General features: G+C 42.3%; 1 protein-coding gene across 2 annotated transcripts in view; it reads left to right on the top strand.

The window, feature by feature from the left end:
• The window catches only part of ASCC3 (activating signal cointegrator 1 complex subunit 3), a 410,940-nt gene that overhangs the window by 7,250 nt on the left and 376,003 nt on the right, over nucleotides 1-27,687 (top strand). For both annotated transcript variants that reach the window (XM_006118439.3, XM_075923934.2), the window contains exons 2-3: nucleotides 17,738-17,889; nucleotides 27,345-27,495. In XM_006118439.3, coding sequence (XP_006118501.3) covers nucleotides 17,800-17,889; nucleotides 27,345-27,495 — 241 coding nt within the window. In that variant the 5' untranslated portion in view covers nucleotides 17,738-17,799. The remainder of the gene's footprint in view (nucleotides 1-17,737; nucleotides 17,890-27,344; nucleotides 27,496-27,687) is intronic.

Here is a 27,687-nt window from a genome sequence, read left to right as displayed (position 1 = left end):
CTTGTACATTTCTCAATTTGAGAGATGTACAAGCATTTTAAGATAATATCTGTGTACAGTGCAAGCTAGTTTGAATTGAGCTAATTGTGTTGTCTGTTCAGATCTTTTTGAACAGATGTCCGTAAGTTTGAATCCACCATTTATTACAGTCTTATAGGCCGAACCTCCCAATAGCTGCATGCTACTAGAACCCATCCAATTTGCTTGTCTTTCTCCTAGCTCCTAGCAGTCTTTCATGTTCTGTGGTGCAGTGTGTGAAACCTGCAATTCTGTCTTTTAGAGTAGATACTTACTCTTGGTTTTCAGAGGTATATTGCCCTCCTAGGTGATACAGATGTAATAGTGTAGTTGGTTAACCGATAAGCAAAGGCCTATAGGTTAATGCTATAGACTACACGCATTTTTCCCCTGCCCCGCCAGTACATTTTTTTTAGCAGGCTGGCCAGCAGCCCAGCTCAGTCCTGGCTCTCACCAGGTCTGGGACCTACCCCTGCTGTGGCTGTGCATTTAAAGTGTATTAGGAGCCAGGTGGGCTGGCAGCTCGGGTCAGTTCCGGCTTGTGCTGAGTCTGGGAGCTCAGACCCCTCCCCCTTTCTGACGGGTTGCTGCCATCCTGTGCTGCTGCCTCTTTATCAGTTTTCCGACTGTCTCCCCTCACGGACGAGCTCCTGCCTGGCACCCCATGTTGCTGCTTCTGATAGAGGGGGCTCCTCAGGAGTGAGGCTGGAGTGCACTGGCTGCCAGCCCCGCCCCTGTGGACTATAGAATAGTCGAGTAACTGTTGAGAAGTCATGAGGTTAATCGACTGTTCAGTTAACTGATATTTAACATTCCTATTAGGTGAACAGAATAGAGGCAGGATGGTCTGATTTGGGTATTAGCTGGAGATATGGGAGACTCAAGCAGGCTTCCTTTGTGATCTTGGGCCTGGTCTAAGCTATGAAGTTTAGCTGGCATACTGTGTTGGCTCAGACCATGGATAGAAATGCTCCCTTAGATGTCATAGCTAAGCTGGCAGAACCCCTACTGTAGGTACATACATGCCAACAGAAGAGTTTCCGTTGCAATCAAATACCTCTGACTTATGTTGTGTCAACACTAGGGGGCTCTGCCAGCATAGTAATGCTGGCCAAGGCGCTGTCGTGTAGGCCGGTGGTTCTCGTTCTGTCCAGTCTACTCTGTCCACTTCAGGAGTCTCATTTGTCTCATGTACCCCAAGTTTTACCTCTGTTAAAGACTACTTGCTAACAAAATCAGACATAAAAATACTCAAGGGTCGCAGCACGGTGGAATGGAAAAAAATTGCTTGCTTTTTCATTTTACTATGTCATTCTAAAATAATTGGAATATAAATATTATGCTTGTATTTCAGTGTAACACTTAAGCCTCTTTTTCATTGGTGAGTCTTGGCAGAAATCTGAATCCAAGGCAGTGAGGCTGAAGCACGTAACCTAGCTTCTCAGGGCATCCTGTGGCATGGAGCCTCAAGCATTTGCCCTGCTTGCCACTCCCTAATGCTGGCCCTGCACTTATGACTCCTGTAAAACCTTTCCTATTGGCCCACTCTCTCCCACACCCATATTTTGAAACCCAGATCTATATTAGTTGAGTACCCTGGAAGACCTCTGAGTACCTACAGAGGGCACATTTATCCCAATTGAGAATCTCTTGCACAGACAAGCCTTTAGTTTCTGTAACTGTAACATGGGGGTATTGCTTCCTGCCTCACTGGATTGTGAAGATTAATACAGGCAGTCCCCGGGTTACGTACAAGATAGGGACTGTAGGTTTGTTCTTAAGTTGAATTTGTATGTAAGTCGGAACTGGTACATATTGTAGGGAAAACTCTAGCCAAACATTTCTCCAGAGCTCAGTTTTATTCTCCCACATCTCACTTCCCTCAGTCCTTTATTCTCAAGCTGAGGTGTCTGCTGAGAAAAGCTGCTCCGCGTCTCCCTGGTCTGCTGGGGGGGAGAAGGGGGGCGCTAGCTTCGCGTCTCTCTGGTCTGCTGGGGGGAAGCAGCTAGTGTGGGGTTGCCTCACCCCGTTTGTAAGTAGGGATCAGATGTAAGTCGGATCCATGTAACCCGGGAACTGCCTGTACACAAAAGACTTTGTGTTGGTCACATGCTATGGTAACGGGCTGAATAGTGTTGGTCACATGCTATGGTAACGGGGGCTGAGTACATACAGAAGATATTTCCTTGTATTGTGGTGCACACATAGCTTTCAGAAAGGTGGGTGAATATTTTTATCTCCTATGGAGAGTAGTATTCTTATTGGAAGTTTTCTAATTTTGAAACAGGTAAATTTTGTTAAGGAACAAGCATATAGCAGTCAGCACAAAATACACTTAGACACATATATAGAAATGGTCATCATGCTTGAAAGCTATACATGCATTTAAAGGGGGCATCAGTAAATGTGTAACATGCACTTCAAACATTTTGCAACAGAAAATTATTGATCTGATTCTGTGAGATCCCAAGGGGTTATTTCTCCCTTAGTGTGTCAACCAATCATAGTAACTCTAGACATTCCCCTTTTCCTGGAATAGCTTTATTTCCTACATTTATCAACTGTGATCAAAATATAGTGAAGCCTTTTATGAGAAATTATTCAGGTATCTTTAAAGAGTTCTCATGAGCATATTGTCACTGAGGCAGGCAAACTGCCCAGAAGGAGTGGGCAGCAGCTGGTGGATTTGTTTCCAGTTAGCACGCACTGCAACGTTTAAAAGAAAGCTGCACTTCCTTTCAGTACAAAGAAGAGTAAATCAGTACTAATTTTAAATTGTCTTAAATATAATACAAACTAATGAAATAGGAAGTTGCCATTTTGTCAGTCAGCTGGCATGTTATGTGCTGTTCATCATACTAGTTCTATCAAAAAAGATCAGACAAGTGGACTCTAATTTAGTCTGTTTATAATTTTAGGAAATCTGCATTATGTTTAACCAGTTAACCAATTAAAGGGGCTGTGGGTGGGAGGGAGGCTGCTCCAGCCCCACTAGGCTGCAGCAGCCCCCCATTATGCAGAGCTGGGCTGCTCCAGCTGGCCTTGTCCATGGTGGGCCTGGGTGAAGCACAGGCAGAGGCTGCTTCACCCTATCAATCGTAGGCTCCGCCCCCTCCCTGGGACCAGAACAGTCAGCCCCCACTGGTTAATGGTTAACTACTTAACCAATTAACCTTTCATATCCCTAATTTATCTGCAAGCATGCTGTAAACCGTTTAAACCTATTTCAGACTAACCGCTGCTTCTGGTATATAAGTAAATCTGCTCAAAAAGCAAGGAGGGAAGTCTTCAGCCTGTTGTGTGTCCATCTGTTAAGCTGCACTACTGGTCGCAAACTGTTGGAATGGATTCCCTGGTAGCATGTAACAGTTCAATAACGATATTGAAAGATGTTACAGTTATTTATACTAAAAGAGAATGGATACATGGGCATTTGGGCTTGGGGCACGTGTGCCTGTTATAGCCCTTGGAGCTGTTTAACAGTGGGAGATGTCATGAGTTTACAGGTGATTGAATGTAAGTAGGATCCTACCAAATTCACAGTCCATTCTGGTCAATTTCATAGCCATAGGATTTAGAAATTGATAAATTTAATGTTCAGATGTATAAATCTGAAATTTAATTGTGTGATAACCGTGTTGGGCCTGGTGCAAAATTCTTCTTTTGGGGGGTGGGTGTTGGTGGGAGGAGGTTGCAAACTTCTTATAGGGCGGTCAGGAGGAGTCAGACCCACCTACTAATGCTGCAGGAAGGTCTTGGGCTGATCTCCTCCCTGAGAGCAGTTATGCAGGGGAAGAACAAGTTTAGTCCCTACTCAGCCCAACCAAGGTTAGCATTTAGTATGGGGTGGGCAAATTCTGGCTTGAGGGCCAGATCCAGTCCAGAGGGTTAGTCTCTGATGGGCCCCCACTGCTATATTTACCTGTACCTCTGCCAGTATCGGGTGAACATAGCTCTCGTTGGCCGCAGCTCACCGTTTGTGGCCATTGGAAGAGATGGGAAGTAGTGTTTTGGTCTGCGCCCCTTCCTGCTGCTCCCATTGGCTATGAATGGTGATCCACAGCCAACGAGAGCTGCAATGACCCGATTCCTGCAGAAGCACAGGTAAATACAATGGTGTCAGCCAGCCAGGGACTAGCCCTTGTGGGCAACCCCCCCCCCCTTTTTTTTTTAAATTGTCCACCCCTGAAGTAGGAGCTGCCAGACAGGGCCACTCCCAGCAGCAAGGGAGAGATCAGACCACAACCCTCCTCCAGTTGCAGGAACCTCTGGGGCTGCTTTCCAGCACTGGATCTTCCTGTAGTAGGAGGAAACATATATTGGTGGGTCTGAGTGGCTTTGCAGGGGAAGGGCAAATCATTCCCAGCAGCATAGGGGAGATAAAGATTTCATGGGAAGAGCTTATTTCATATTCTGTGACACGTTTGTCATGGCTATGACATTTATAAGGCCCTACATATAAAGCTTCCTGTTTCCTGAACAGTAGGTGAGACAGCAGAGACCCCAAGTCAGTGAATGGATCTCTTGCCTATCAGGCAGAAGACCTGAGAAGGTTAATACTTCCTGAGTAGCCTGGGGAAGAGCTATGAAATGAGGTTTGTCCTTTCTGAGATTAGCAATTCAATGCACAGCCAGAGAAATAAGTGTTTAGTATCGAAATGACCAGCTTTTTTTAACACATGCACCTGTGCTATTATACTTCTTTTAATGTTAGCTGATTACTTCCCATTTGAATTTTCTCATTCTCAAGCATTAAAACTATTTTAGTAAGACACAGATGTTGGTTTTTGCTAATTTTAAGACTAGTTGAAATGGAAGACTAGATTGTAAACAAAATTTCTATTAAATTATTAAGAGGAGGGATGTATGTTTTTCATTGCTGACACTTGGTCTTCTGATAGGGTCAATGCTCAGTAATGTGTCCTGGTCTTGAAAAAATTTGCAATAGTTTGACTGAGGTAATTCTGATAATACCAGTTTATAAAATATCGCACTACTCTAAACCAGTTTTTGAAGCTCTTAACAATCTACAGTTACATCATTTTTGTATTAGCTGTAGCTGCTCTTGTTATGAGAGCCTTTGAAAAATCATTTTGAAGTTGCTGGGACTTGGTGAGGAGACAGTAAGAGCCATCAGAATGTGCTTTTAAGGCCAGACAACTTGCTTAGTAGAGAAACAATGCTATAAATTACTGAGAACTAGAGATTTTTTTATCCCCACTGGACGGAGAAGACTGTGGTGACTAGAGCTTCAGATCTGGCTTTTTATTTTAGTCATTACAGTACTTTTGGGGGGGATATACTTGTGAATCTGGTGATTTGGTTTTAAGATGCCAGAATAAGATCTGTCTAGCTCAGAACTTCTATTTCCTGTCTTTCAGAAGGTTTGAGGCAGGGCAGTAGATCCCAAACCTTGCAGTCTCCTTTTGGAGAGGATTACAGATCTGAATGCAAAAACCAGAAATGTTCCAAATGCCATACAAGTGCCCAAGGATAAGTAAAATATCAACATAGTCATTAAAAATAAAGAAGTGGATAACACTTCAACTGTGTGTGTGTGTGTGTTTGTGTTTGTGTTTGTGTTTGTGTTTGGTAAATATTATCTTGAGTTCTGCTAGTGTGAGTTTGTCAACTTAGGCTCGGAAGGCGTGCTCCCAACTACGGTATAGACATACTCTTAGGGCTTTTGAAAGTGCTCTAGAGCAAGGCCTGGAACTCGATCAGCATAGCAAGCTACTTCTCATCCTCCTGCATTGATGGTGCAGCACTAGAATTACATGAGAAGTAATTTATTTTTCCTTATTTAAAAAAAAAAAAAAGTACTCCAGAAGAAATGAGGCTGTGTGTGTGTTTGTCATGGGAGTCGAATGTTTTTAGATGGATGTGTTTAGGGTTGCCAGATGGTTGAAACAAACACACCAGGAAAAAATTCTGTTGAAAGGAGACCAAAGTTGTTGAGCAAAACAAACAAACAAAAAAAGGACTCCAAGAACTTAAGCCAAAAAAATTAAAATAGGTCTTTTGTGCCGTTCTTTTGTCTAGGGGATCCAGGTAAGCATGGGGGCTGAAGGTGTTGGGGACCGGGGGAGGGGAGGAAGGCCAGGCACTTAGTGTTTGTAGGGTTGCCAGGTGCCCAGCACTTTCGCCTCCTGGCTAGGGAAAAATTCAGAGAATATCGGACATCTCGGGTGTCTGGTATATTCTGAATTTTTTTTTACCGGACAGGAAGTGAAAATACCGGATTGTCCGGATGAATATTGGACACTTGGCAACCCTAGATGTGTTTTGGGAATATTTCATTATGAAGGCAAAGATCCCATATATATATATATATTTGTCTGATCTTTCTCTTTTTAGTCCCAAAGGCTAAATGTGGAGCATCAATTTGTCTTCCCATGTAAACACAGAATCCTACAGAGAAGTCTACTAGTCCTTCCAGAACTGGCCCGAGTCATTCTTGCGCCCCAGGTGTGCAGCGCCACCCCCGGGTGCGTGGCGCATGCACGGCCCTGCCCCCGGGTGCGCAGCTCATTCTTGAGTTCCGGGCTCTGGGCATGCAGTCCATGCGTGGCTCTGCCCTAGGCATGTGGTGAATGCACGGCTCTGCTCAGCCCTGCAGCACCGCACAGTGCCCCTTACAATCGGGCGCCCCGGGCTATCACCCAGTCAGGCCGTAACTTGGGCTGGCTCTGAGTCCTTCAACTTGAATTCGGTCCTGGGTTTCCCTTTACCATTCATACACACATCCCCTGGTGGCAAGGCTTAGTAAGAGATTTCTTAGAAATGTAGTTCTGTTTTGACACCTCACAAATTTCAGTTCTTTCATGGAATTTTCACAGTATGCAAAGAACACATTTGAACCCTTTTAAGTTACTCAGCCCCCACTTAACTTATTTCCAGAATATGAATTTTTTTCTTTCAAATATTAATGATTATCTTTATTATCCGTATTACTTAAGGCTTACAGGCCTACAGGAGTATGATGCTCTTTAAAACAAAAATGAAAACAATTGAAAGGAATAGTGATTTTTGTGTATGCTATGTTTGTTTTGAAAAAGCAACAGATAAAAAATAGTGGGGCGAATTGTCATAGAATAAATACAAGAATGGGTAAAGAGCACTTATTTCCCCATCTTTTTCTGTGGAGCTGGAAATACTGCTGTAGCATGTTATAGTAGTATCTTTGTGATACTCAGAGCTGTGATTGCTTTTAGAATAGGGATGTTCAATGCTGGTTAATTTAATAGTCAATTAACCTCATGAATTCTTATCCGTTACTCGACTATTCTGTAGTCCCCGTGGGTTGGGCTGGCAGCCAATGGTGCTCTGGCCCCACACCCAAAGAGCTCCCTGCTGCTTTGCACTGCTGCCTCTGTATCAGAGGCAGCAGTTTGGGGTACCAGGCGGGAGCTTATCCATGAGGGGAACCAGTTTAAAAAACAACCCCCCTTGCAGACCGACTGCCTGTGGCCCTGTGCTACTTCCCGGACACAGAGGCAGCAGTGTGGGGTGGCAGCAGCCCCTGTCCAGGGGGGAAGACGGGAGGAAGGGGAGTCTAAGCTCTCAGACCTTGTGTGAGACGGAACTGAGCCAGGCTGGCTGCCTGCCCAACTCCTAATATACGTTAAATGCAGAGCCACAGAAGGGGTAGGTCCCAGACCTGGTACAAGCCAGGGCTGAGCCAGGCTGCTGACAGGCCTGCTAAAAAATTTACTAGTGCGGAGGCGGGAGGAGGGGGGAAATGCACATAGTCTATAGCATTAACCTATAAGCTTTTGCTTATTGGTTAATCAACTATACTGTTTCATCCCTATTTTAGAAATCTGCAATCTTCTTCAATTTAAATTAATTCTTGCCTGTTCCCATAGCATGATTACAAAGGTGCACTTTGGTGGTTTATTTATTTTTGTTATATGAACTGTTTACTATGAAGTAGATTGAGGAAAGGAAGGATTCTCTTTAAATAGTGTTTTAGACTTTACAACAGGGATGGGGAACTCTCTTTGGTCAGGGCCCACTAATGCACAAAAAAGCAGTTGCAGGCCATATACAGAGGCTTATTGCTGTCAGCTCCCCTTCCTTCAGCACAACAGGATCTGTAGGTGCCACAAAGGTGTGTGTGTGTATATATATATATATATATACAGGCAGTCCCCGGGTTACGTACAAGATAGGGACTGTAGGTTTGTTCTTAAGTTGAATCTGTATGTAAGTCGGAACTGGCGTCCAGATTCAGCCGCTGCTGAAACTAATCAGTTTCAACAGCAGCTGAATCTGGACGCCAGTTCTGACTTACATACAGATTCAACTTAAGAACCCCAGGCATCCCCAAGTCAGCTGCTGCTGAAACTGATCAGTGGCTGATTCCAGGAAGCCCGGGGCAGGGGCTTCCTGTAGTCAGCCACTGGTCAGTTTCAGCAGCGGCTGACTTGGGGACGCCTGGGGCAGAGCAGTTGGGGTGCTGCTGGGTTGATCCAGTAGCGCCGCCGCTCCTCGGCGCTACTGGACCAACCCAGTAGCACCCAAGCTGCTCTGCCCCAGGCGTCCTGATTCAGCTGCTGCTGAATCTGACCAGCAGTGGCTGAATCAGGACGCCTGGGGCAGAACAGCTGGGGTGCTGCCCGGTTGGTCCAGTAGCGCCCAGAGCGGCGCTACGGGACCAACTGGCAGCGCCTCAGCTGCTGTGCCACAGGTGTCCGGAGCAAAGCCATGGAGCACGGGGGCAGCGGGACAGCCCAGACTCACTGTGGCTGTCCTGCTGCCCTCGGGCTCCGTGGCTTTGCTCTGCTTTGTTCCCCGTCCCCCTGGTCTGCAGAGTTGACAGATCCGCGTAACTCGGGGACTGCCTGTATATATAATTAAGGGCATTAATTTAAATTTAAATACAATCCTATTGAAGTTAAAGGGAGCTAGATTGGATCCCCTGGAGCTATCCCAAACTTACACAGGAACTTTGTGAAAGAACCAAGGTTTCATGTAGAAGGAGAAAGCAGCCAAAAAAAAAACAAAAACAAAAAAAACCCCATACCCCAAACCACATTGATCTGGCCCCTAAGTAAAAAGGAGAGGGGAAAACCCATCACAAACATGGCCCCCAACTGAGAGAGCAGAAAAATAACAAGAGAGACACTCATCTTTCTTCTCTCGCACTCCAGCTCCACAGGGAGAGGAGCGCCGAGGCTCAGGACTTCTCTGTGAGGCCTAAATTAACTTTTCTGGGGGGCTGGGACTAGTAGGGTTTGTGGCATCACCTTAGTCTCTGGGATGGGGCCAAAATGTGTGGGAGTGGGTTGCTGGGTAACAGTGTAAGGGTGGGGAATGGGGGGTCTGGATGGAAAGGGGCAGGATGGAGACCCTGGCAGGCCATGGGACTTAGGTTCCGTATCCCTGCTTTACAATAACCTGTTTTTAAAAGTTGTGCCTGTTCCATGCCTTGGGCTCCCCTAACATATCATCACTCAGAAAAGGTGAACCTTCAGACTGAACTCAGGTGGGAAACAAATGGGAAGACATGATTCATTTTTGTCATAGTATCTAGTTGCTTTATTCAACCTACCACATTTAATGTAGGTTGTTTTCTGGACTGAACCATCATTCCACGGATATAAGTTACTGACTATGATACATACTTAGAACTTGACACATGGTCCAATCTCAGAACATACATAATTACATACATACCATCTTAATACTGTGAGGAGTATAATTTTAAGAAATATCAAGGGCAGCAAGATGACTGATAAGCACAGAGTACTGGTGGTAGGAAAAGATACAAAGCATTTTTTACTCAGTAGTCACTGGTTTCATTCTGAGTCATAGGAAATGACCAGACATTGTCCCCATAAAGCAGGTGTTTTGCTATTTAATGTGAAATGTGTGGAGTGGTTGTCATTTAAACAAGCTTATGATTGGCCTTGTCTAAAAACCCCTCCCGGTAGTTAGGATATATTTGAAATAAAATGATTTTCAAACTAACATAGTTTACTTCCTTTCATTGGATTACAGCATTACAAAATTAACTAATTCATGGCTAGAATGAAGTGTAATTACCATAAATAACATTGGTTAGACACTCCTAGCTTACTCAAAAATTTAGCAATTTTCCACTTGGAAATTGTTTGCAATCAGCAGGTTTTATATCTATCTGTTGCTACTTCCTTTTGTTCTCATTCAAATATCCATTTTATGCTGAGCAAGTAATTGGAAGGTAGAATGGAATTACTTGCTTTGAGGTAATACTTTTTCCCTTTGAGTGATACTCTGATGGACTTTTCCTTTCTTCCACTTGATGCTGTCTCCATACAGGAAATCTCTTCCTCAGAACAGCTGCACATTTACATCCTAATGATTTATATCCCAATAATGATTTTTAAAATTGTAATGACCCTGTATCAGAGCGAGACAAAGGTATCATTTCTGTATTACATAGAACTAGGTTCATTATTTTCATCTTTAAAGAAATGATCATGTAACTAAGGATGTTAAGAGGCAGGTAACTGGGCAATTATGTAGTTGTTACAATTTGTATCAACTATACGATTAGTCAATAAGGAAAGGCGCTCAGAAAGAGTTAGCCCCGCTGTGGCTCTGTAGTTTAAATGTAGTAAGAGCTGGGTGTGCAGGTAGCCAGCCCATCTCCTACATTTAAACTGCAGAGCTGCAACGGGGATAGCTCCCAGACCCTGCACGAGCCAGGACTGAACCAGGCTTGCTCAGTCCTGGCTTGCAGTGGGTCAAGCAGCCCCTGTCCATTGGGGATCCCAGCTGGGAGCTGGGACCCCCCCCACAAATAGGAGCTGCTGCTGGAGCAGCTTCTCTTCGCAGTGTCTGGGACTGTCTGAGGTCAGGGGCTGATTTGCCACAGAAGCTCCTGTCCTGAGCAGAGGATCCCAACTCCCTGCTGTGACACTCCCATGGACAGGTGCTGCTGCTGGAGCAGCCTCCCCTAACTGCCCCCCCCCCCAATTGCTGCTTCTTATAGAGGCAGCACCTCGAGAGGGGGGTGCAAGTGGCACTGCAGAGCCGGTGCTGGGGGGAAATGTCTTTTAAGCTGGCTCCCCCCCAGCACTGTCTCCTGCTACTATTTCCCCCTTGTTTCCTCTGATATAGAGGCAGAGCGGGGTGGGGGGAATGTGAGTAGTCCACTCAACTATCCGATAAACCTAGGCTTGTCAGGTAGTTTTGACTAATTGTCTCCTCTTTTACATCCCTGCTTGTAACTAGGTTCTAGGGCAGGGGTTTTCAAGCTACTAGCTGGCTATGAGGTTGATTTGTGTCTCCACAGGTAAGGGCAATCTCAGCTCCTGTTGGCTGTGGATTTCTGTTTGTGGTCAGTGGGAGCTGTGGGAAGTGGTGTCCTGCAGCTCCTGGTGGCTAGCAGTGGTGATCTGTGGGCCAACAGGTGCTGCAATTGCCCTTAACTATGGAGGCACAGCAAAACAAAACCTCTTGCAACCGGTTAGCAGCTTGCCCTTACAAGCTGTGACCCAGAGTTTGAAAAATGCTGGTCTAGGGGAGCCATGCAGTTTGCCCGAATGAGTGAAGAATGGGGCAGACAGTCCCCAGAACTGGGGATTATTCTAATGCTTCAGTTTACCAATTCAGTGACAAAACAGCTTCCACAATGTCTTATTTGTTACCTGAGGTAAAAAACACAGTTCCCTTAAAAATTGTACCTGGGTGTGGTCCTTTGTCTTAAGTGTACACATAGATTTACAGCTCTTTAAAGCTTAAGCTGTCACTTGGTACCATTATTTCTATTTTCTATCTTTATTTTCTTTATAACCATTTTTAAGATCTATATTTGCTAGCAGTTAAGAAACCGAGCAATAGCCATTGTAACCATATGATTTATAAGCTTCTTTAATAAACCTGTAACTGTTTAAGCTTTAACCTGACTCCTTCAGTTGCTGTAACTGAACCAAGCACAATTTAAAAGAACTTCAGCCGGTCATAAGGGAGAGGTATAGGGAGAGTGTGGGCGTTTGGATCATGTTGCATCCAGGGGACAGATCCGTAGGGGCATCTCTCAGCCTTCCCTAGGCTGCCCGCTGCGAAGGGATCCTGTATCCTAGCAGTTAAAATCTGAGATGTAATAAGCTCTTTCTATAAACTCTGGGGCATCTGTCAGCCTGTTGGCTGCCCTCTGCAAAGAGATGCCGATCCTAGCGGTCAAAGACGCGGACGTTAAACTTCTCGGGGCACCCTTCCGCCTCCTAGGCTGCCCGCTATGATGGGACCTTGCGTCCCAGCAGTTGAAGACTCGGGTGTAACACACACACACACACACACACACACACACACACACACACACACACACACACACACGCTGTCCTGACCATTGGCTGACACCCTCCACCGCTCCCCAGGAGGAGTCTGCCCCTCCCAGGAGCCTGCCAGTGCCCAGAGAAGGCAGGCGCCTTCCTGGTTCAGGGTGGAGATCATGGACCTTATTCAGGTTTGGGGGGGTTGCCCCCAACAGCCATGATCTCTGCACTAGAGGGAGGAACGCCACTGTCTATGGCAGCATAGGTGCAAACTTGTCCACCAAAGGCCACATGCGAACCCAGGAGCAGGTTTGCATGAAAATCAAGTTGGTCTGGTGAGACCCTGAGCTTTCCCTTCCCCTTGCTTCCCCCTTCCAGCTCCCTCCTCCCAGGTTTCCCCCTCCCCTCTCCCATCCTCTCTCCTTGTCTCTTCTGCCTCCTTTCCCCAGTCTCACCAGAGATTCATTCCCTCCCTGCCCCAGTTTTGTTAAATAAAGACAGTTTGTGTTTATGAAAAAACGTATTTTATTTTACATCAAGAAGGGGGATGGGGGGGGAGGGATAAGTGGAAGGACGTGAGGGAGGAATGAGGCAAAAGCCCCTAGTGGGGCAGACCAGGAAGACTGTTAGTGCGCGTCAGGGTGGAAGCTCTCCCGCAGGGCCTCCTGGATACTGACAGCCCCCCGATGGACCTCCCAGATGGCAGCCTGCAGAAAGTGCAGCCAGACATGCAGCAACACATCCAAGAGAAGTACCTGAGTGCCCGGGGGAAGCTCTGGCTCCATGTTGCAGAGTGTTGTGGTGTCCCAAGTGAGGGCAAGCAGAGCACGCAGAGACAAAATGCTTTGCTGTCCCTCATCGAGGTAGACAAGCAAGCAGGGAAACCTGAGAACCGGCTGTCCTGGGGAAGGGGTCCCTTTAAGCACCGGCCTCAGATATCCTCAGGCAGCAGCCACACAAAGACACTCCTGTCCTGATGCCCTGCCGGACCTGGTTCTGGCCAGCCTTAAATGCGATTTAGCATCCACTTGGTATGGACGCGCTATTTCGAAATAACAAAATGCTATTTTGAAATGCATTTTGTGTAGACGCGTTATTTTGGAATAAGCTATTTCAAAATAGCTTATTTTTAAATAAGGCATCCAGTTTTTCAAGGTTTCTTCAGAGAGGGCTAAAGAGTTTGGGGGGTGAGGGGTTACCCCACAAAATGAAATTCCCCAGTGTGTCTTCCTAGGTTCTTAAAGTTTCTGCATTTGGATGGTGGCAGTGTGGAACTGTATGATGTAGGATTTTTTAAGATGCCTTTAGTGGCAAGGTATTTTCAAGTCCCCCCGCCCCACCTTCTGCACTTGAAGTGTCAGAGTGGGGAACAGCCTTGACACATGTAAATATTACCCATTAAGCAGTTTATGAACAGTTAACCACAAACTTTAAAGAAACATTTAGACAGTGACATGACACCCAAATTTCATCTAAATATCAGTATTTTCTTATGGTTTCTGAATTAACAGAATACAGTCATAGACAGGAACTATTTGGTTAACTATTGTTAACTTCTAACAAGATATAGATAAACACTAGGGATGACAATGTGTCAACAACACCCATTCCTCTCTTTAGCTGCCTCTATATCAGAGGCAGCAACGGGGGGAAGGAGCAGAAGCCGGTGCTGGGGGAGTTGTCTTAAAAGCTGATTTTTTTTCCTCCCCCCTGTTATTGGCTCCACAGTGCCTGTATCAGAGGCAGCAGTTGGGCATGGGGGCAGGAGAGGCTGCCATTAAGCAGCCTCTGTTTGCAGCAGGCCTGAGTGCCTCACAGAGAGAGGCAGCTATGCATCCAATGGAGGCTGCCTCCGCAGAATGAAGAGCAGCCTCTGTCCACCGCGAGCCTGGATCCACTGCGGGCAAAGGTTGCTTCATGGTAGGAGCCCCTGTCCACTGGGGGTCTCAGCTCCCCGCAGACAGAGGCTGCTGTGTATCCCACAGAGCAGCCTCTGTCCCTGGGAAGCTCGGACCCCCCATGGACAGCTTCTGCTGCAACCCTGCATGGCTGCCTCTGTATCTTTCTTTTTTTAAATATAGGTTCCCCTGGCCACCCTGCTCTGCTGCCTTTGATACAGAAGCTGCAGTGCCGGGTGGCAAGGGACTCCCCAGGAGTGCGGCTGGGAGTGCACTGGGTGCCAGCCCCGCCTCTGAGCACTATCGAATAGTTGTGTAACCACAAGGATTTCATGCAGTTCAGTTACCTGAAATCTACAATAAAGTGCGTATTAACTCTGCCCTGAAGCATTGTTTTGATGATGACTGTGATATGTTGAGCGATTAACATTTCTTCCTGAATGACACCTGGTTTACTTGGAAGTTTCTTGTTTATGTACTGACTATGTCTTGGACGAAGATGAATAATATCTTAGAACAACCTTCATTGTAAATAAATTAAGAAAATCCACTGTAGTTTTTAAAGGGTATTTCTCTTGTGCAGAAGACGAATGTCTGGCAGTTGCATGGCATGTTACTAAATCTATTTATGTTGAAGGTCATATGTCATCTTCAATAAAGGATAAAATTTGAAAATATCTAATGACTGTGGTATTGTGGATTGATTTTACTATTGATTCTTAGAGTACCATGCAAGCTCTTATTGAACAATTTTTACCAGAAACTTTCCCACTTTAATGCCATGTGCTGCATTTCTGTGCATTATTTACATTAATGGCACTTGGGTTGGGTGTAAGGGATTTTGCTCATGTATTTATTTATCTTAAGAGTAATTGAAAAATCTGAGGTGTATTGTAAATGGATACTTAATGTATTGCTGTCATTTATTTGGGTCTTTGTTGAAAATGAGAAGGAAGAAGCCAAATGAAATGTGATGGGTCACTTGATATTTTTAACTAAACACATAGAATGTATGTCATGAAATTAGTTATCGATATTCTTTCAAAACTTCCTCTTTTCCTGGAGTTTATAATCTCTAATATAACATGTTTTAAACCTTAGGATTTTCTGTCTTGTATATTTCTCTGAATTGCTATATCAAATTAAAATGAGAATATTTTCTATGTATAGATTCGTCTTTTTTTTTAAAAATCCTTTTTCGTGAATCTATGGCACATCCTGATGGACTTAATTCCTTTTCTTTTTCTTGTTGTAAAGAATAGAATGAGGTAACTTTAATGTTTGAAAAATTTGTCTTGTGCTTTTAGCTCAAAACAATAAATTTTTAAATTACTTTTAGTTTTGATATTTCTATTTATAAAAATTTCATTTATTTAATTTTGATTTTCTTTTGATTTTTGAAATGGCTTCATATTAACTAAGAAAATGCAGTATATATGATTTGTTTGCTCCAAATGACCACTTGCTTAATAGGATATTAACAGCTTGTTAACTAACTCTGTTTTTTACCCCTGTCTTTAACATGCATTTGTGACTGCATACAAAGAATGTAATTAGTGTTCTAGCATTGGCCCGACCTGTAATGTAAAATCCTCAAAGATTTATAAATGCAAAGATTATAGACAAATATTTAAAACAACTTTCAGTTAATCTTAATGTTGAGATACACAAATAAGACAATGAAGAATTCAATAAAAGTGCTGAAGTCAGACTCTCCACTTCATGCTACTATCACTTATTATTTTAAGGGCATTTTTATTGTAGGCTAACTTGATTACATTTTCATCTGAAAAACTTGCTACTGGGGAAACTCTGGTCTTCAAGTGGCCAAACGACAATTCGAAAAAAAAATTTAAATACAGCGCAATCCAAATATTCGGAAGATTTAACTTCAAATTTATCCGAAAATACCACAGAAGTGTAAACAAAAGGCTTGTCTTCTAGCATAATCACTTATTTTCTGTTCTTGGCTCAAAATCACTTTAGGATATCACATGTTCTGTTTTGCAGTGGCTAGCACAACAGGACAAGTGGGAATGAGTTGAAGTAGTCTTAACTGTATCTGTGAATTGCCTTGCTTTTCACTTATTCTATGGTGTAATTTTACATTTAGAAGTTGTTCTTCATTAGTGAGTAAAGAAGTGAATTTACCATAATTTACCTTCAAGTTTCACTCATGCTGATATTTAAATATGCATATTTAATATTTTTTTTAAAAATACACTTGTATGTATTTGTCCATGCTAGTCAAATAGTTTGCCTTCCATGGCTCAGAAATACATTGGAATCAAAATACACTTGTCCATAGCCTGGACACATGAGTAGGGACAGAGGAGGAAAGTAGGTCTGTTATTTGATTGAAGAAAAGGCTGAAGTGGTAGTGAAATTATATCATCAGCTGGGATATAAAGATGAAAATTTCACCCACCTGTAATGAAATTTATCGGAATTTGGAACATGGAATATATTTCATTTTTGTTTAAGGATAAACACTTTAAAAATTATGGATCAGTCTTGCCATGAAGGCTTATCCTTAAACCAACAAAGTCTGAAAGGTTTCCTGCCTGGTGCTGATCATAGTTAAGAATGTAATCTGTTTTTGTGGCTCCCTTCCCCTCACCTTGTTCACATTTTTTCAAAGGTAAAATCACATGCATTTAAAAACTAAGATGTAAAGTATTCAGGCTGCACATACAGGGTTGGGGTACCACCTGCCTACCTTGTAGCCTCAGCCCACTCTAGCTGTGGCTTCTCTTGCCTGGCACAGCTAGCCATCCACTGGAGTTTGGGCAAGGTCTGCCTAACTGGTTAGCCAGTAAGTATTCCGGTAAACCTATGCTTAGCTGTTAACCTTCTTTATCCCCATCACATTATTTTATTTTATTGTCCTTTTAGTTCCCATCCCTTTATTTTCCCCTATTTCTTTCTTCACATTTGTTTTTTGCCTTTTTGGGATCTTTGCTTGGGTTCTGAGTCTATGGATACATCTAAACTACACCCCTCTTTCGAAAGAGGGATGTAAATCAGACATATTGAAATTCAAATCCTGGCTTCATTTGCAGTTTTTTATGCTTCATTTCCATAATCGCAAGTGAAACCGCGAAATTTCGAAAGTGAAACCGAGGTCTAGACGCAGTTCTTTCTAAAACAAAAGCCCTTTTCGAAAGATCCTGTAAATCTCATTTTTTGAGGAGTACAGGATCTTTCGAAAAGGGCTTTTCTTTTTGAAAGAACCGCGTCTAGACCGCAGTTTCACTTTTGAAATAGCATTTTTCGGAAAAACGCCGTGATGCGATTATGCAAATGAAGCATGAGGAAATTCAAATCCCTGCTTCATTTGCAATTTCGGTATGTCTAATTTACATCCCTCTTTCAAAAGATGGATGTAGTGTAGACATAATCTCTGTTGTAAGTTTGTCAAAGAAAAGACCCTGCTTTTGCTTACTTCCATGAAGTCCATAACATAGTTCTAGATGCTCAAGATTAATTTTGTATCTACCTAATTTGTTTTTAAAGTATTGCAAAGAGTCATTTGTTCTTTTTGTTCTTTCTTAGATCTCTGCACGTTGCATTGTGATTTTAATTTCTCATCCTATGGATCACTGAATGAGTAACAGATGGCTTTACCTCGTCTTACGGGAGCTTTACGCTCTTTTTCAAATGTCACTAAACAAGATGAATATAGTGAAGAATCGGGTGATGTAATGGTAAAAATATTAAGTTTATTTTTTTGTTGTATGTTGCAAGAATCTATTAGTTTTGTTTCCTTAAAGTAAACTGCTTTTTTGATAATGGCAAGATCAGGAAGACTATTTAAATATAAACCCCCAGTGCATTTCCTGCTTGGTGCAAGGCCCGATCTTTTGTTTTGCTCCTATGACTCCTGCGTGGGGCAGGTTGGCTTCATAAAAGGGCTTTGTAACTCTACCATTTTGTGAAGTTGCCATCTATGCTGGCCCATATAGTTTGGGGACCACTGAGATATGCAGATCCTGTAAACCCTTTCACCTCTGTCTCTAGTTGACTTACCCATGCTATTGGATACATAGATGGCTTTTGTTCTTTTATGCTGCTATGGTGTGCTGTCTATGAAGTCTGATTATATAGAGTATGGGATCCTGCATATAAATGTGGCAAAGGTGTATGCCATGCCTTAACTAGCCAATTGTTTTTTCACATTGGTAACAATAATATTTGGAAATAGCACAAGTAGGAAATTAACTGCAAAATAAAATAATTGCTATATATAATTAACAAAAATGAGCAAACTTTTGGGGCTTGATTGCTGAAGAGTAATTGTCTTTCATTAATTCATTGAAGTATAATCTATTTTTGAAATGCCTTTGTAAGTTTGTTTTTTCCCATAGGGATTTTTCCTCATCACTAATATTTTTGCAGATTTAATCAAGCAAGGGTGATGATTCTGGAAAATATTTCCTTCTCCCACTAGTAATTGGAAACAGAACACTTAGCTGTAATAAAAGTGGGTTGTTAATTCTTACATTTTGCGGAGATAATTATACTCTTTCTTCACACACATTTAAAAAGCTAAATATGCTCATTGGTTAAGATTAAACAGAGATGATTTCTCAGAGCAATAGAATATAGGTTGTCGTTCCTTCCACTTTGGCCTTTTTAAAAATTGTAGTGCTGTCTCTTAAACCTCCCTGGAGTATGCCCTTGTTAAATTTTCTCACCTGAGCAATTGGACAACCTCAGAATGACTGGCTAAACTTTCTGGCCTCCTAGGAGATGCATCAGCCTTTCAAAGCAGAAAATTGTGTAGTTGCTATTGTGTCTTTTGTACCATCATTCTTTTACTACTAAAATAAAAGTTTAATCAGTGACTATTATAACCATTTAAAAAATCTGAGCAAGACGATAGTGGCCAGCATATTTGTTTTCTTGAAAGGCAACTTAAAGCCTTGTATTTGTTAAATAAAAATCTTAATCATAGTTTTGCCATCCTGAAAGATGAATTTCTACTTGCAACATTTTTGTGCAGCCCTTTATGACAAACCCCAAAGCATATATGCCTCATTAAACAATTTTGTGGGGGGATGAGAGACTGGCTTATTAATCTGCTTACTGAATGTTAGAGGAGAAATTGATGCTAGAGGTTGGTGGAAATACCAGTTTTCACTTCAAATGTTAGTAACAATGTCTGAAAATGTTAGTGAAGGAATAGAATCTGGACATCATATGTGAAGCAAGCAGAAGTTTATTACACACAGCGCTGGGTGGAGTGTCACGTCACTTGTTTGAGCTCAGTGAACACCTGCCAAACAATAGGTTACAACTAATTATATAGGATGCTCAATGGGCAGATCAGAGTGTTGGAAGGGGGAAGATCCTGGATAGATGCTAATAGTAAGGCAAGGTAAGAGCAATAATATAAAGTTACATAGTGTTTCCAGTAAAACAAGTATTTAAGCAAAGCAGACATCAATTCAGTCAAGTGGTGATATGTCTGTCAGCTTCAAGAAGCAAAAGACAGGACTATGTAGCACTTTAAAGACTAACCAGATGGTTTATTAGGTGATGAACTTTGAAGTGGGTCTGGACAACTAAAGCTCATCACCTAATAAACCATCTTGTTAGTCTTTAAAGTGCTACATAGTCCTGTCTTTTGTTTCAGCTACACCAGACTAACATGGCTGCATCTCTGTCACTCAGCTTCAAGAAGGTATCTCTGCAGGATGTGGTCCATCTGGGGATTAAAGCAGAGACATTAGGAGTACTTAACAGTTTCCTAGCACCATTGCATGTGTCATGTCCTGTCTTCTGGGCTACGTATGTATGTATGGGGTAGCCATTAAGTACTGTGTGTGTGCTAGTCCCAGACTCCAATTTAGAATAGAATAGATGTTCTTAACAAAATATCATAGTCTGCCTCAGAAATTTTCATCCTACAGTCCCTCCTCTTAACCTTAGGGTTCATAAACCCGCCAGGTTAAATACAATAATTTAATGTTTTAGCTTACTCTGGAACCGTCGGTAGAACACCGGTACCAGTAGGAATGTTATAATCGATACACCCACATAATTTGGCAAAACACCCAAATACATTCCCAGGGTATCTCATTCCCTGAGATGGTGCTGCCCATGATCATAGCTTTAACCTCCACTGCCTGGTTCAGGGCCTTTGGGTACTTGGCATTAGCTTGGTTCACGGTTTCCCCTATCTGAGTGTACCTCTGTTGGCCTTTCTGAATGCATCTCTGGGCTTCGGCTACCAACTCCTTGATTTCTGCCTGCAAGGTCAATAGACCCTCCTCTCACTACTTACTGCCGTAGTGCCACCCTGGATCCCTTGCTAGGTTACCCGTCATTGGCGGAATATGATACAGCCGCGTTCCATCGATGGTCAGGGTTGCTAATCGAGGGACCATTATGCACACAGATAGGTGTATTGAGGGGCAGGGCATTCCATTTAACTCATTGGAGTGGTTCTGGGCAGTCACACACCAGTAGGTACCGTTCATTTGGACCAGCTCTGTAAGCATTAATTTCTCAGTTATGGTCTCCTTGAACCTAGACTGATTCGTTAAAACATTATATGGACATGTACATAGAATTTCCTTGTTGGAGTGGGTGCAATGTTCACTGGATTACAAAGTGCCACCAGAGATCTTCAAATATGCCATACCCTCTATTAGTGATTAGGCCCTTCCTCTTCACAGGCAGGGAGGCTACCATTCTAGCCCATTGTATATGAGGGATGCCCAATGGTGCTCGAAGGTTAAAGACTATGCTATAGCCTGTTCATATTGGCCTTTGAATACTCATGGATTCTCTGTTTCCCCATTCCCACGGAGGGGTGTTGGGGTCTTACCGCTTCCATAAGAGCTGGGTGGACTTGGCCATTCAAGAAGTCTGTTACAATAACTTGTGCGGTGATAGCTGGAGCTTGCCCCATCCTTTAACATTTATCTTCCAGCTCCTTTATTTGGTACCATTTATCAATAATCTGATTAATTTCTGGTTTGATTAATTTCTGGTCCAAGTACTTGGTTACGTCTAGCAAGGTGGACACAGAGCTTGATAAATCTTTTAGGTTGTTTAAGATTAACCCATCAGCCTTGCTAGTATCCAGTTCTCCACGGGCATTTGATATTACTACATTTTCTATTCTTCATTCAATATGGTTGTGTTTCTCTGCCTGATATGCTAGGGCATAGGAGTGGCTGACTGAGTTACCAGCACCAAACCACCCCGTAATGTTATCAACTAATTCCTGCCACTGGTGAGTGAGGCAGTGTTCAATTTAGTTTGTTAGGCTGGTAATCTTTCCCATATGGGACCCCACCCATTCACATTGCTTATTTACCCCCTTCGGACGGGGTGTGCACTTTGACCCAGTAGGTGTAAAACATTACCGAGGTGAGGACCGGAAGCATTGCTTAAAAATGTCTTTTATTGAGGATGGGGAATCCCGTGCAATTACATAATTCTCTCCAGGTATTCTTGAGGCTTTCTAGGCTTTGGGCACCTGGCACCAGTGGGAGATGGGCAGTCGGCTGTTATTACAATGGTGAGGTTACTCATTTCCCCATTGTTGTGGGCATCGGTGTATGGATTTACTCAAATTTTCTGATGTCCTGCTTGCCCGTGCTTCATTTTCATATTTATTGTTACCTCTGGCCAACCCCTTCATGGTTAGTGTGTAAATTCTGCAAAGGCTAAATATTTCCTTAGTGTGGCAAATAAAGCAAAGCAAACCCGGTGGAAGGGGATTGGTAACCCTCTCCCAGTCCTTTGCATGGCACATTCCTTGCTCCCTTCGTCAGGCTTCATAGGAGAAGCAGGAGCTGCAACAGGAATGGTTACCTTCCAGTTTATTTTTGTTCACCTGTGGAGACATTGTTAGCATTTACCTACCTTAAACAATTACTACAGTAAACTATTGTCCTTTCACTGAGTTTTCCTATAACTGCTGTTTGATTTGGCCCAATCCTTTTTCTTTCCCTTTCTCTTGCTGAACAGTTTCCTTTTTCTAGCTCATGCTACTGCTTTACTTAGAATGGTCTTTCATTTAAAAGACAATACACAACAACAATATTGGCAATACAGAGAAAACAATCTTAGAACACAAAACACACGTATGTCATGACAGTGGAACCATGTTTTTTTCTTCAGCTGCTTTTCAGCTGACACCAGTGCTTTCTGAGGTTCTGAAAGATAAAAGAACATTTTCTTACCCCACGGGGGTGGCACATTATATCTCTTGTCCTATTTACTTTTACAAGTATTTTGTTGAATTTTTTTTAATTAGCCTGCTGTTACCCAAAAATTACTTATGCTTTTATTGGAAACCAGCTTCTGAGGGATTGGGTATATTACTTCCCTGCTCAATGATTAAGTTAAAGGAGGTTTTTAGTCTGTCTGTTGTGAAGCTTCACATTTATTTACAGGTAGTAACGGTATATACTGCTATAGTGATTTTCCTTAGCACAAGGTGTTTACCAGTTACCATTCCAGGAAGCCTAAATGGCTTTCTCTTTCTGAGAGAGTATCTTGTGCAGCATTAGTACTAAATTTATTTCCATGTTAACAGTAACATTAATATTAGATTTCTTTCAATTAGGGGCTTATGAATATTTTGCTATATATTCCATATCTTTTATTTGGCCAGTTTACTGCAGGACAGTGTGTTATTATCCTCTTGGAAATTTTGAATAACAGGCCCTTTTTATCATTTTAGTATTATTTATAGAAGATTCAAACTGTTTATTAACAGCCAGGCATTCACACACACTTGCCTTCAGATTCAAAGTTAGGAGCAGCCCAAAGAAAGAAAGAGAGCGAAATTTCAGAGTTCTGCTTTTAAAGCACACAGCAAGAACACACACCTATTGTAGCTTTTTTTTGAAGTGTATGAGGTGTTTTATGTAAAATAAACAATTTTTCTTAGAACCACCTCAAGGGTTAAATGCCCCAAGACAAGCATTTGTGTCTGGTACAATGTGTCTTATCAATTTGCAATTTTAGGTGATAGGGCATTATCCAAGACAAAATAAAACTAATTCATTTGAAACCTACCAAACAGATTTGCAATGCATTCTCTGTCATGCATTTGACTAATTAAGTTTAATAGAATCCCTTAATTTCCATTTAGCAAATTTTCCCAAAGAAACAAGAAGGTTTTTTTTTCTTTTATAACAGGTTTTCTTTAATACAGTAGGACAATTGCTTAATTTCTCCAGCACTCCACAGAATCAACTCCTCACCTCCTCGTACCTTCAGTCACTTGCTTTCTTCCTCAAATGAAAACTATCCTCATTCCCAGTAATTTAACTTTCCAACGCCTGTATTAGTGTTTTCCTTATTCTTCTACTATACCCACACAGGGCCCAAGCCTCTTATCTCCCCTCTCTTTCACATGCTTATTTCCTTTCAATTGTCTATGTACCTTAGCCTGCTTTTCTGCTGAATAGTTCTTTTTCAGGGACACAGGTTTTGTCCATTATTAGTTTAATAAGAAGGGTGGGCTTTTTAACTAGCCCCCATATCTTCTGGTTCCTTTCACTGGGTAAATCCAAATGTTTATTTCTACAGTCAGCTAATAATAAACTTATTAGTACAGGTTTTTCGTAAGTCAGACAACAGTAGTATTTTATTTGATTGAAATTAAGGGTTTGGAAACCAATACATATTTCATCAATTTGCTTAAAAGGTCTGCATGGTATTGTCAGACCATGGGCTGTGCTTAAACTCTTGCAATATTTGTTTCAAATATATAGTATACCTTTTTTCTTTTCTTTTTCATGAGGGGTTTTTCCTGAATTTTGCACCAATGTGCCCAATTTGTTTTTACTAGCAATTTTTAGTATTATATGTTATATATTTTAAGACCCTTAAAGGATCTTGAAGGAAGGGAAGAATGGGGCACTAATTTTAGTTCCCTTTTGGCTTGCCCCTCGTATGATTGTGGTTGCAATGCAATGAACCCCATTTTATCTTTAAACTTGCCAGGGCTACCTTTGTCTATTTCTGTCCCCACTCTTTAGGCATTGTAAAAGTGCTTGCAGTTTGTTGTTTAACAACAGGGGACATTGCTTTATTTTTTCCAGGTTTTTAACAACCTTTCCAATCTCTCATTTTCCTGATTTTACTTGTATGAGTAAACCATATATCTGGATAGCCTTGCTTTTACTGTTGTTCTAATTATTATTATTATTATTATTATTATTATTATCATATTTTTCTGCTCTTTTAATTTGAGGACCTCCAGCATCACTATTACTGCTTTGTCTATTTTATTGCCTTCCTGATTATTTCACCATTTGACCACCTCTTCCTTTGCTCCAGCTGTGGCATACTTTGTTTTTAAAATTGATGCCTGCTGGGGTTTGTGAACTTGTACTCCAAAATATTCCTTTTTGGGTCGGCTTTCACCTTCCCCTTGTGCGTCAGGGTTCAATAACCCTGACTGCTGACCATATGGTCTCAATCTCCACTTAGGTCAGCCTTATGGGGATGTGCATCTCCCCCTTGGATCTCATGTTCTCAAGTCCCACGGATCAGTTGTCAGCCCTTTTGGGGAATGTGTATCTCCCCCTTCTGTATACAGCTTGTATAATTCTCCCTCTCCCTCTCCCTATCCCTCTACCTCTCCCTCCAGTCTTATTGGGGATGTGCGTCTTCCCCCTTTACCACTGTGGTCTTATACCCTTGCCAGCCTATTTGGGACTTGTATTAATCAAGGTTATATACGTCATGTGCCTGATGTGGGGCTTCCATCAAGACTTGCAATGTCACGTACAATGAGGAATTGGGACCACCAGTTTGCACTGCCTGCCGCCTTGCGTACCCAGCCAATCCTGGGCTTAACATATGGCTCAATTTCTCCCTGGTGGTTTGTCCAGTGCCTCCGTAACATACCCCTTAGCTTAAACAGTACACAGCCCTCTTTTACTGGTTCCCCCTTTCCTATGGGTACCCTTTAGGCCTGACCCTTATGCTTGATTCACACACGTCCATGTTTCTCTCTGTCTTAAATTTGGAACAGAACCAGGATGTGTCTGAGGGGAAAGAGAGACTTCCATCCCTAGCCTAATGAGGTGGTAAAATAAACATACTCACCCCTCTTGGATGTCAGTCTCTGGCCCCATTCAGCTCACAAGTCTGGATCCTGGACTATTGTAATCTGGCTACAAATGTCTGGAAACAAGTTTGGGTGAAAAAAACGCATGGAATTCTGTCAACTATAACAAGTAGATTAGAAGTGTGGGAAGCAAGAGGCAAAGCAGAGTAGAACAAAGCAATACTAACTTCGAAGGATTGATAATAGCAATGTGGAAAAACAGCATCTGTATGCCTGTGGCTTGATGACAAAGTATAGAACTCAAAACAAACACACTGTTTGGTGGTTGGATATCTTAGATTTTGGTAAACATATATATTTCAACACTCTTCTATTACCAGAGAACACAGCTGTGTCTTATCCTTGATGAACTAAATAACTTGTTCTCTTAACTGTACAATAAGTTTGTTGGGTTTGTAATAGTTCTTAAATCACTGAAGTTAAGATGGATGAAATCTTAATTTATTTAAACTGGTGAGCTGTCCAGAAGGGGAGACTAGTCTGGTTCCAGTGGCTGATAGGTTTGTCTACAGTGCTCCAAGTTAGTTTAAGACTGAAAGTTAGAATCTGTGGATTTTGCTACTTGAGCACAGGTAAATTTTTCTTTTTTAGGTTTGTACAGAGAACAATGAGGTATTAATTTTGACTGGACCCCTTGAGAGTTTCTGCACTACAAATAGTAAATAATTAAGATCAAGGCAAGGCTGATTGTTGAAAAAATGTACGGTAATAGCTACAAAGGCAACTGAAACTTAAGACAATCCTTATGAACAACCAAAGGAGTAAGACTTGCTAACAGTATTTCAGATCAAAAACTTCTAAAATGAAAGGCAAAGGAGCAAGAAGCAAAGTAGAGCAAAGCAATACTAACTTAGGGTATGTCTACACTACCCCGCTAGTTCGAACTAGCGGGGTAATGTAGGCATACCGCACTTGCAAATGAAGCCCGGGATTTGAATTTCCCGGGCTTCATTTGCATAAGCCGGACGGCGCCATTTTTAAATGCCGGCTTGTTCGAACTCCGTGCCGCGCGGCTACACGCGGCACGGGCTAGATAGTGCGGACTAGCAAGCCATTCCGAACTATCTGTATACCTCGTTCCACTTAAAAATGGCATTTAAAAATGGCGCTGGCCGGCTTATGCAAATGAAGCCCGGGAAATTCAAATCCCGGGCTTCATTTGCAAGTGCGGTATGCCTACATTACCACCCTAGTTCGAACTAGGGTGGTAGTGTAGACATACCCTTAGAGGATTGGTAATAGTAATGTGGAAAAACAGCATCTGTATGCCTGTATGTAAGGCAAAGGTGCTTCAAAAGAAATGTATATTAGTGAAAAACATCTATTGCTTAGCCATTCTGATTGTTGTGTTTATGGCACAGGAATCCATTATGAGCTGTAGCAACTGAAAGTCATTTTTTTCTAATAAGGTGACTTGGCTTATCCTCATAACCATCCAGATTGCTAGATGAAAAGAGCTGTAAAAGTGCAAAGTGTTTTTATCACTAATGCTGAAAAGCCTAATTTGTGAGGGAAGAACGCTTTGGCCTTTGATGGCAGCGTGAATTGTTCTCAGTGTGAACCCACACATTACCTTTTAATATAAAACTGTTCCCAGGAGGTTGTTGTGTCCAGAGTGTGTCCTTTTACAACAGCTATCTGTGTGTGCATAGTGCTTCAATATATACTCCAAAATATATAGTCCTCTCTAAACTGGGACTCTCTGGTCTGGCAACATACATGGTCTGCTTCACGGGGCAGGGATCCCAGCATACCCCAGTAGGGGGGCCGGGAAGCCTGGTGGGGCTGGCAGGTCAGTGGGGTTGATGGCAGGGTCTGGCCGGCAGCTGGGCGAGGGCTAGTAAGGGCCCGGTAGTAGGAGTGCCAGAAATTAACTCCCCTGATCTGGCATAATCTCTCATCTGGGATAGGTCAGGTCCCGAGGTTGCTGGACCAGGGAGGTCCTACCTATATAATGAAAGTAAATATCTTTTTGTTTTTACCAATTGCATGATAATTCTGAACAAAATGCACAGTTCTGTCATTTATTCTTTGATTCATCTATTCTTATTTCAGAATAAAAGGTCAAAATTACAAAAACAGTTAATGAGCTCTGAGCTTACATGGAAGAAGATAGTAGAATTTATTGAAGACAGTTTGGACAAGAAGGAACAGCAATCAATAAATGGAGATTTAAAAACTATATTACAGGCTGCAAAACAAATAGGTAAGTCTTAATTTGTTAGTAATCTAGTAGTATCAGCCTGCAAACCCAAATTACATTTGGTTTATACATTTTGTACTGTTCTTTCCTGAGAGAGACCCTGGAAACTCAAGTCAATCTGCTTGAGAAGGTTGGAGCTGGTCCCCAGGTAGTCTTTTAAATTTGACTTAATTTTCTTTTCTGGAATTGTTGCTA

The sequence above is a fragment of the Pelodiscus sinensis genome, chromosome 3 (assembly GCF_052426305.1).
Source record: "Pelodiscus sinensis isolate ZL-2025 chromosome 3, ASM5242630v1, whole genome shotgun sequence".
Lineage (NCBI taxonomy): Eukaryota > Metazoa > Chordata > Testudines > Trionychidae > Pelodiscus > Pelodiscus sinensis.
Note: the sequence above shows the minus strand (reverse complement) of the source record. Positions and strands in the feature narration are given on the sequence as shown.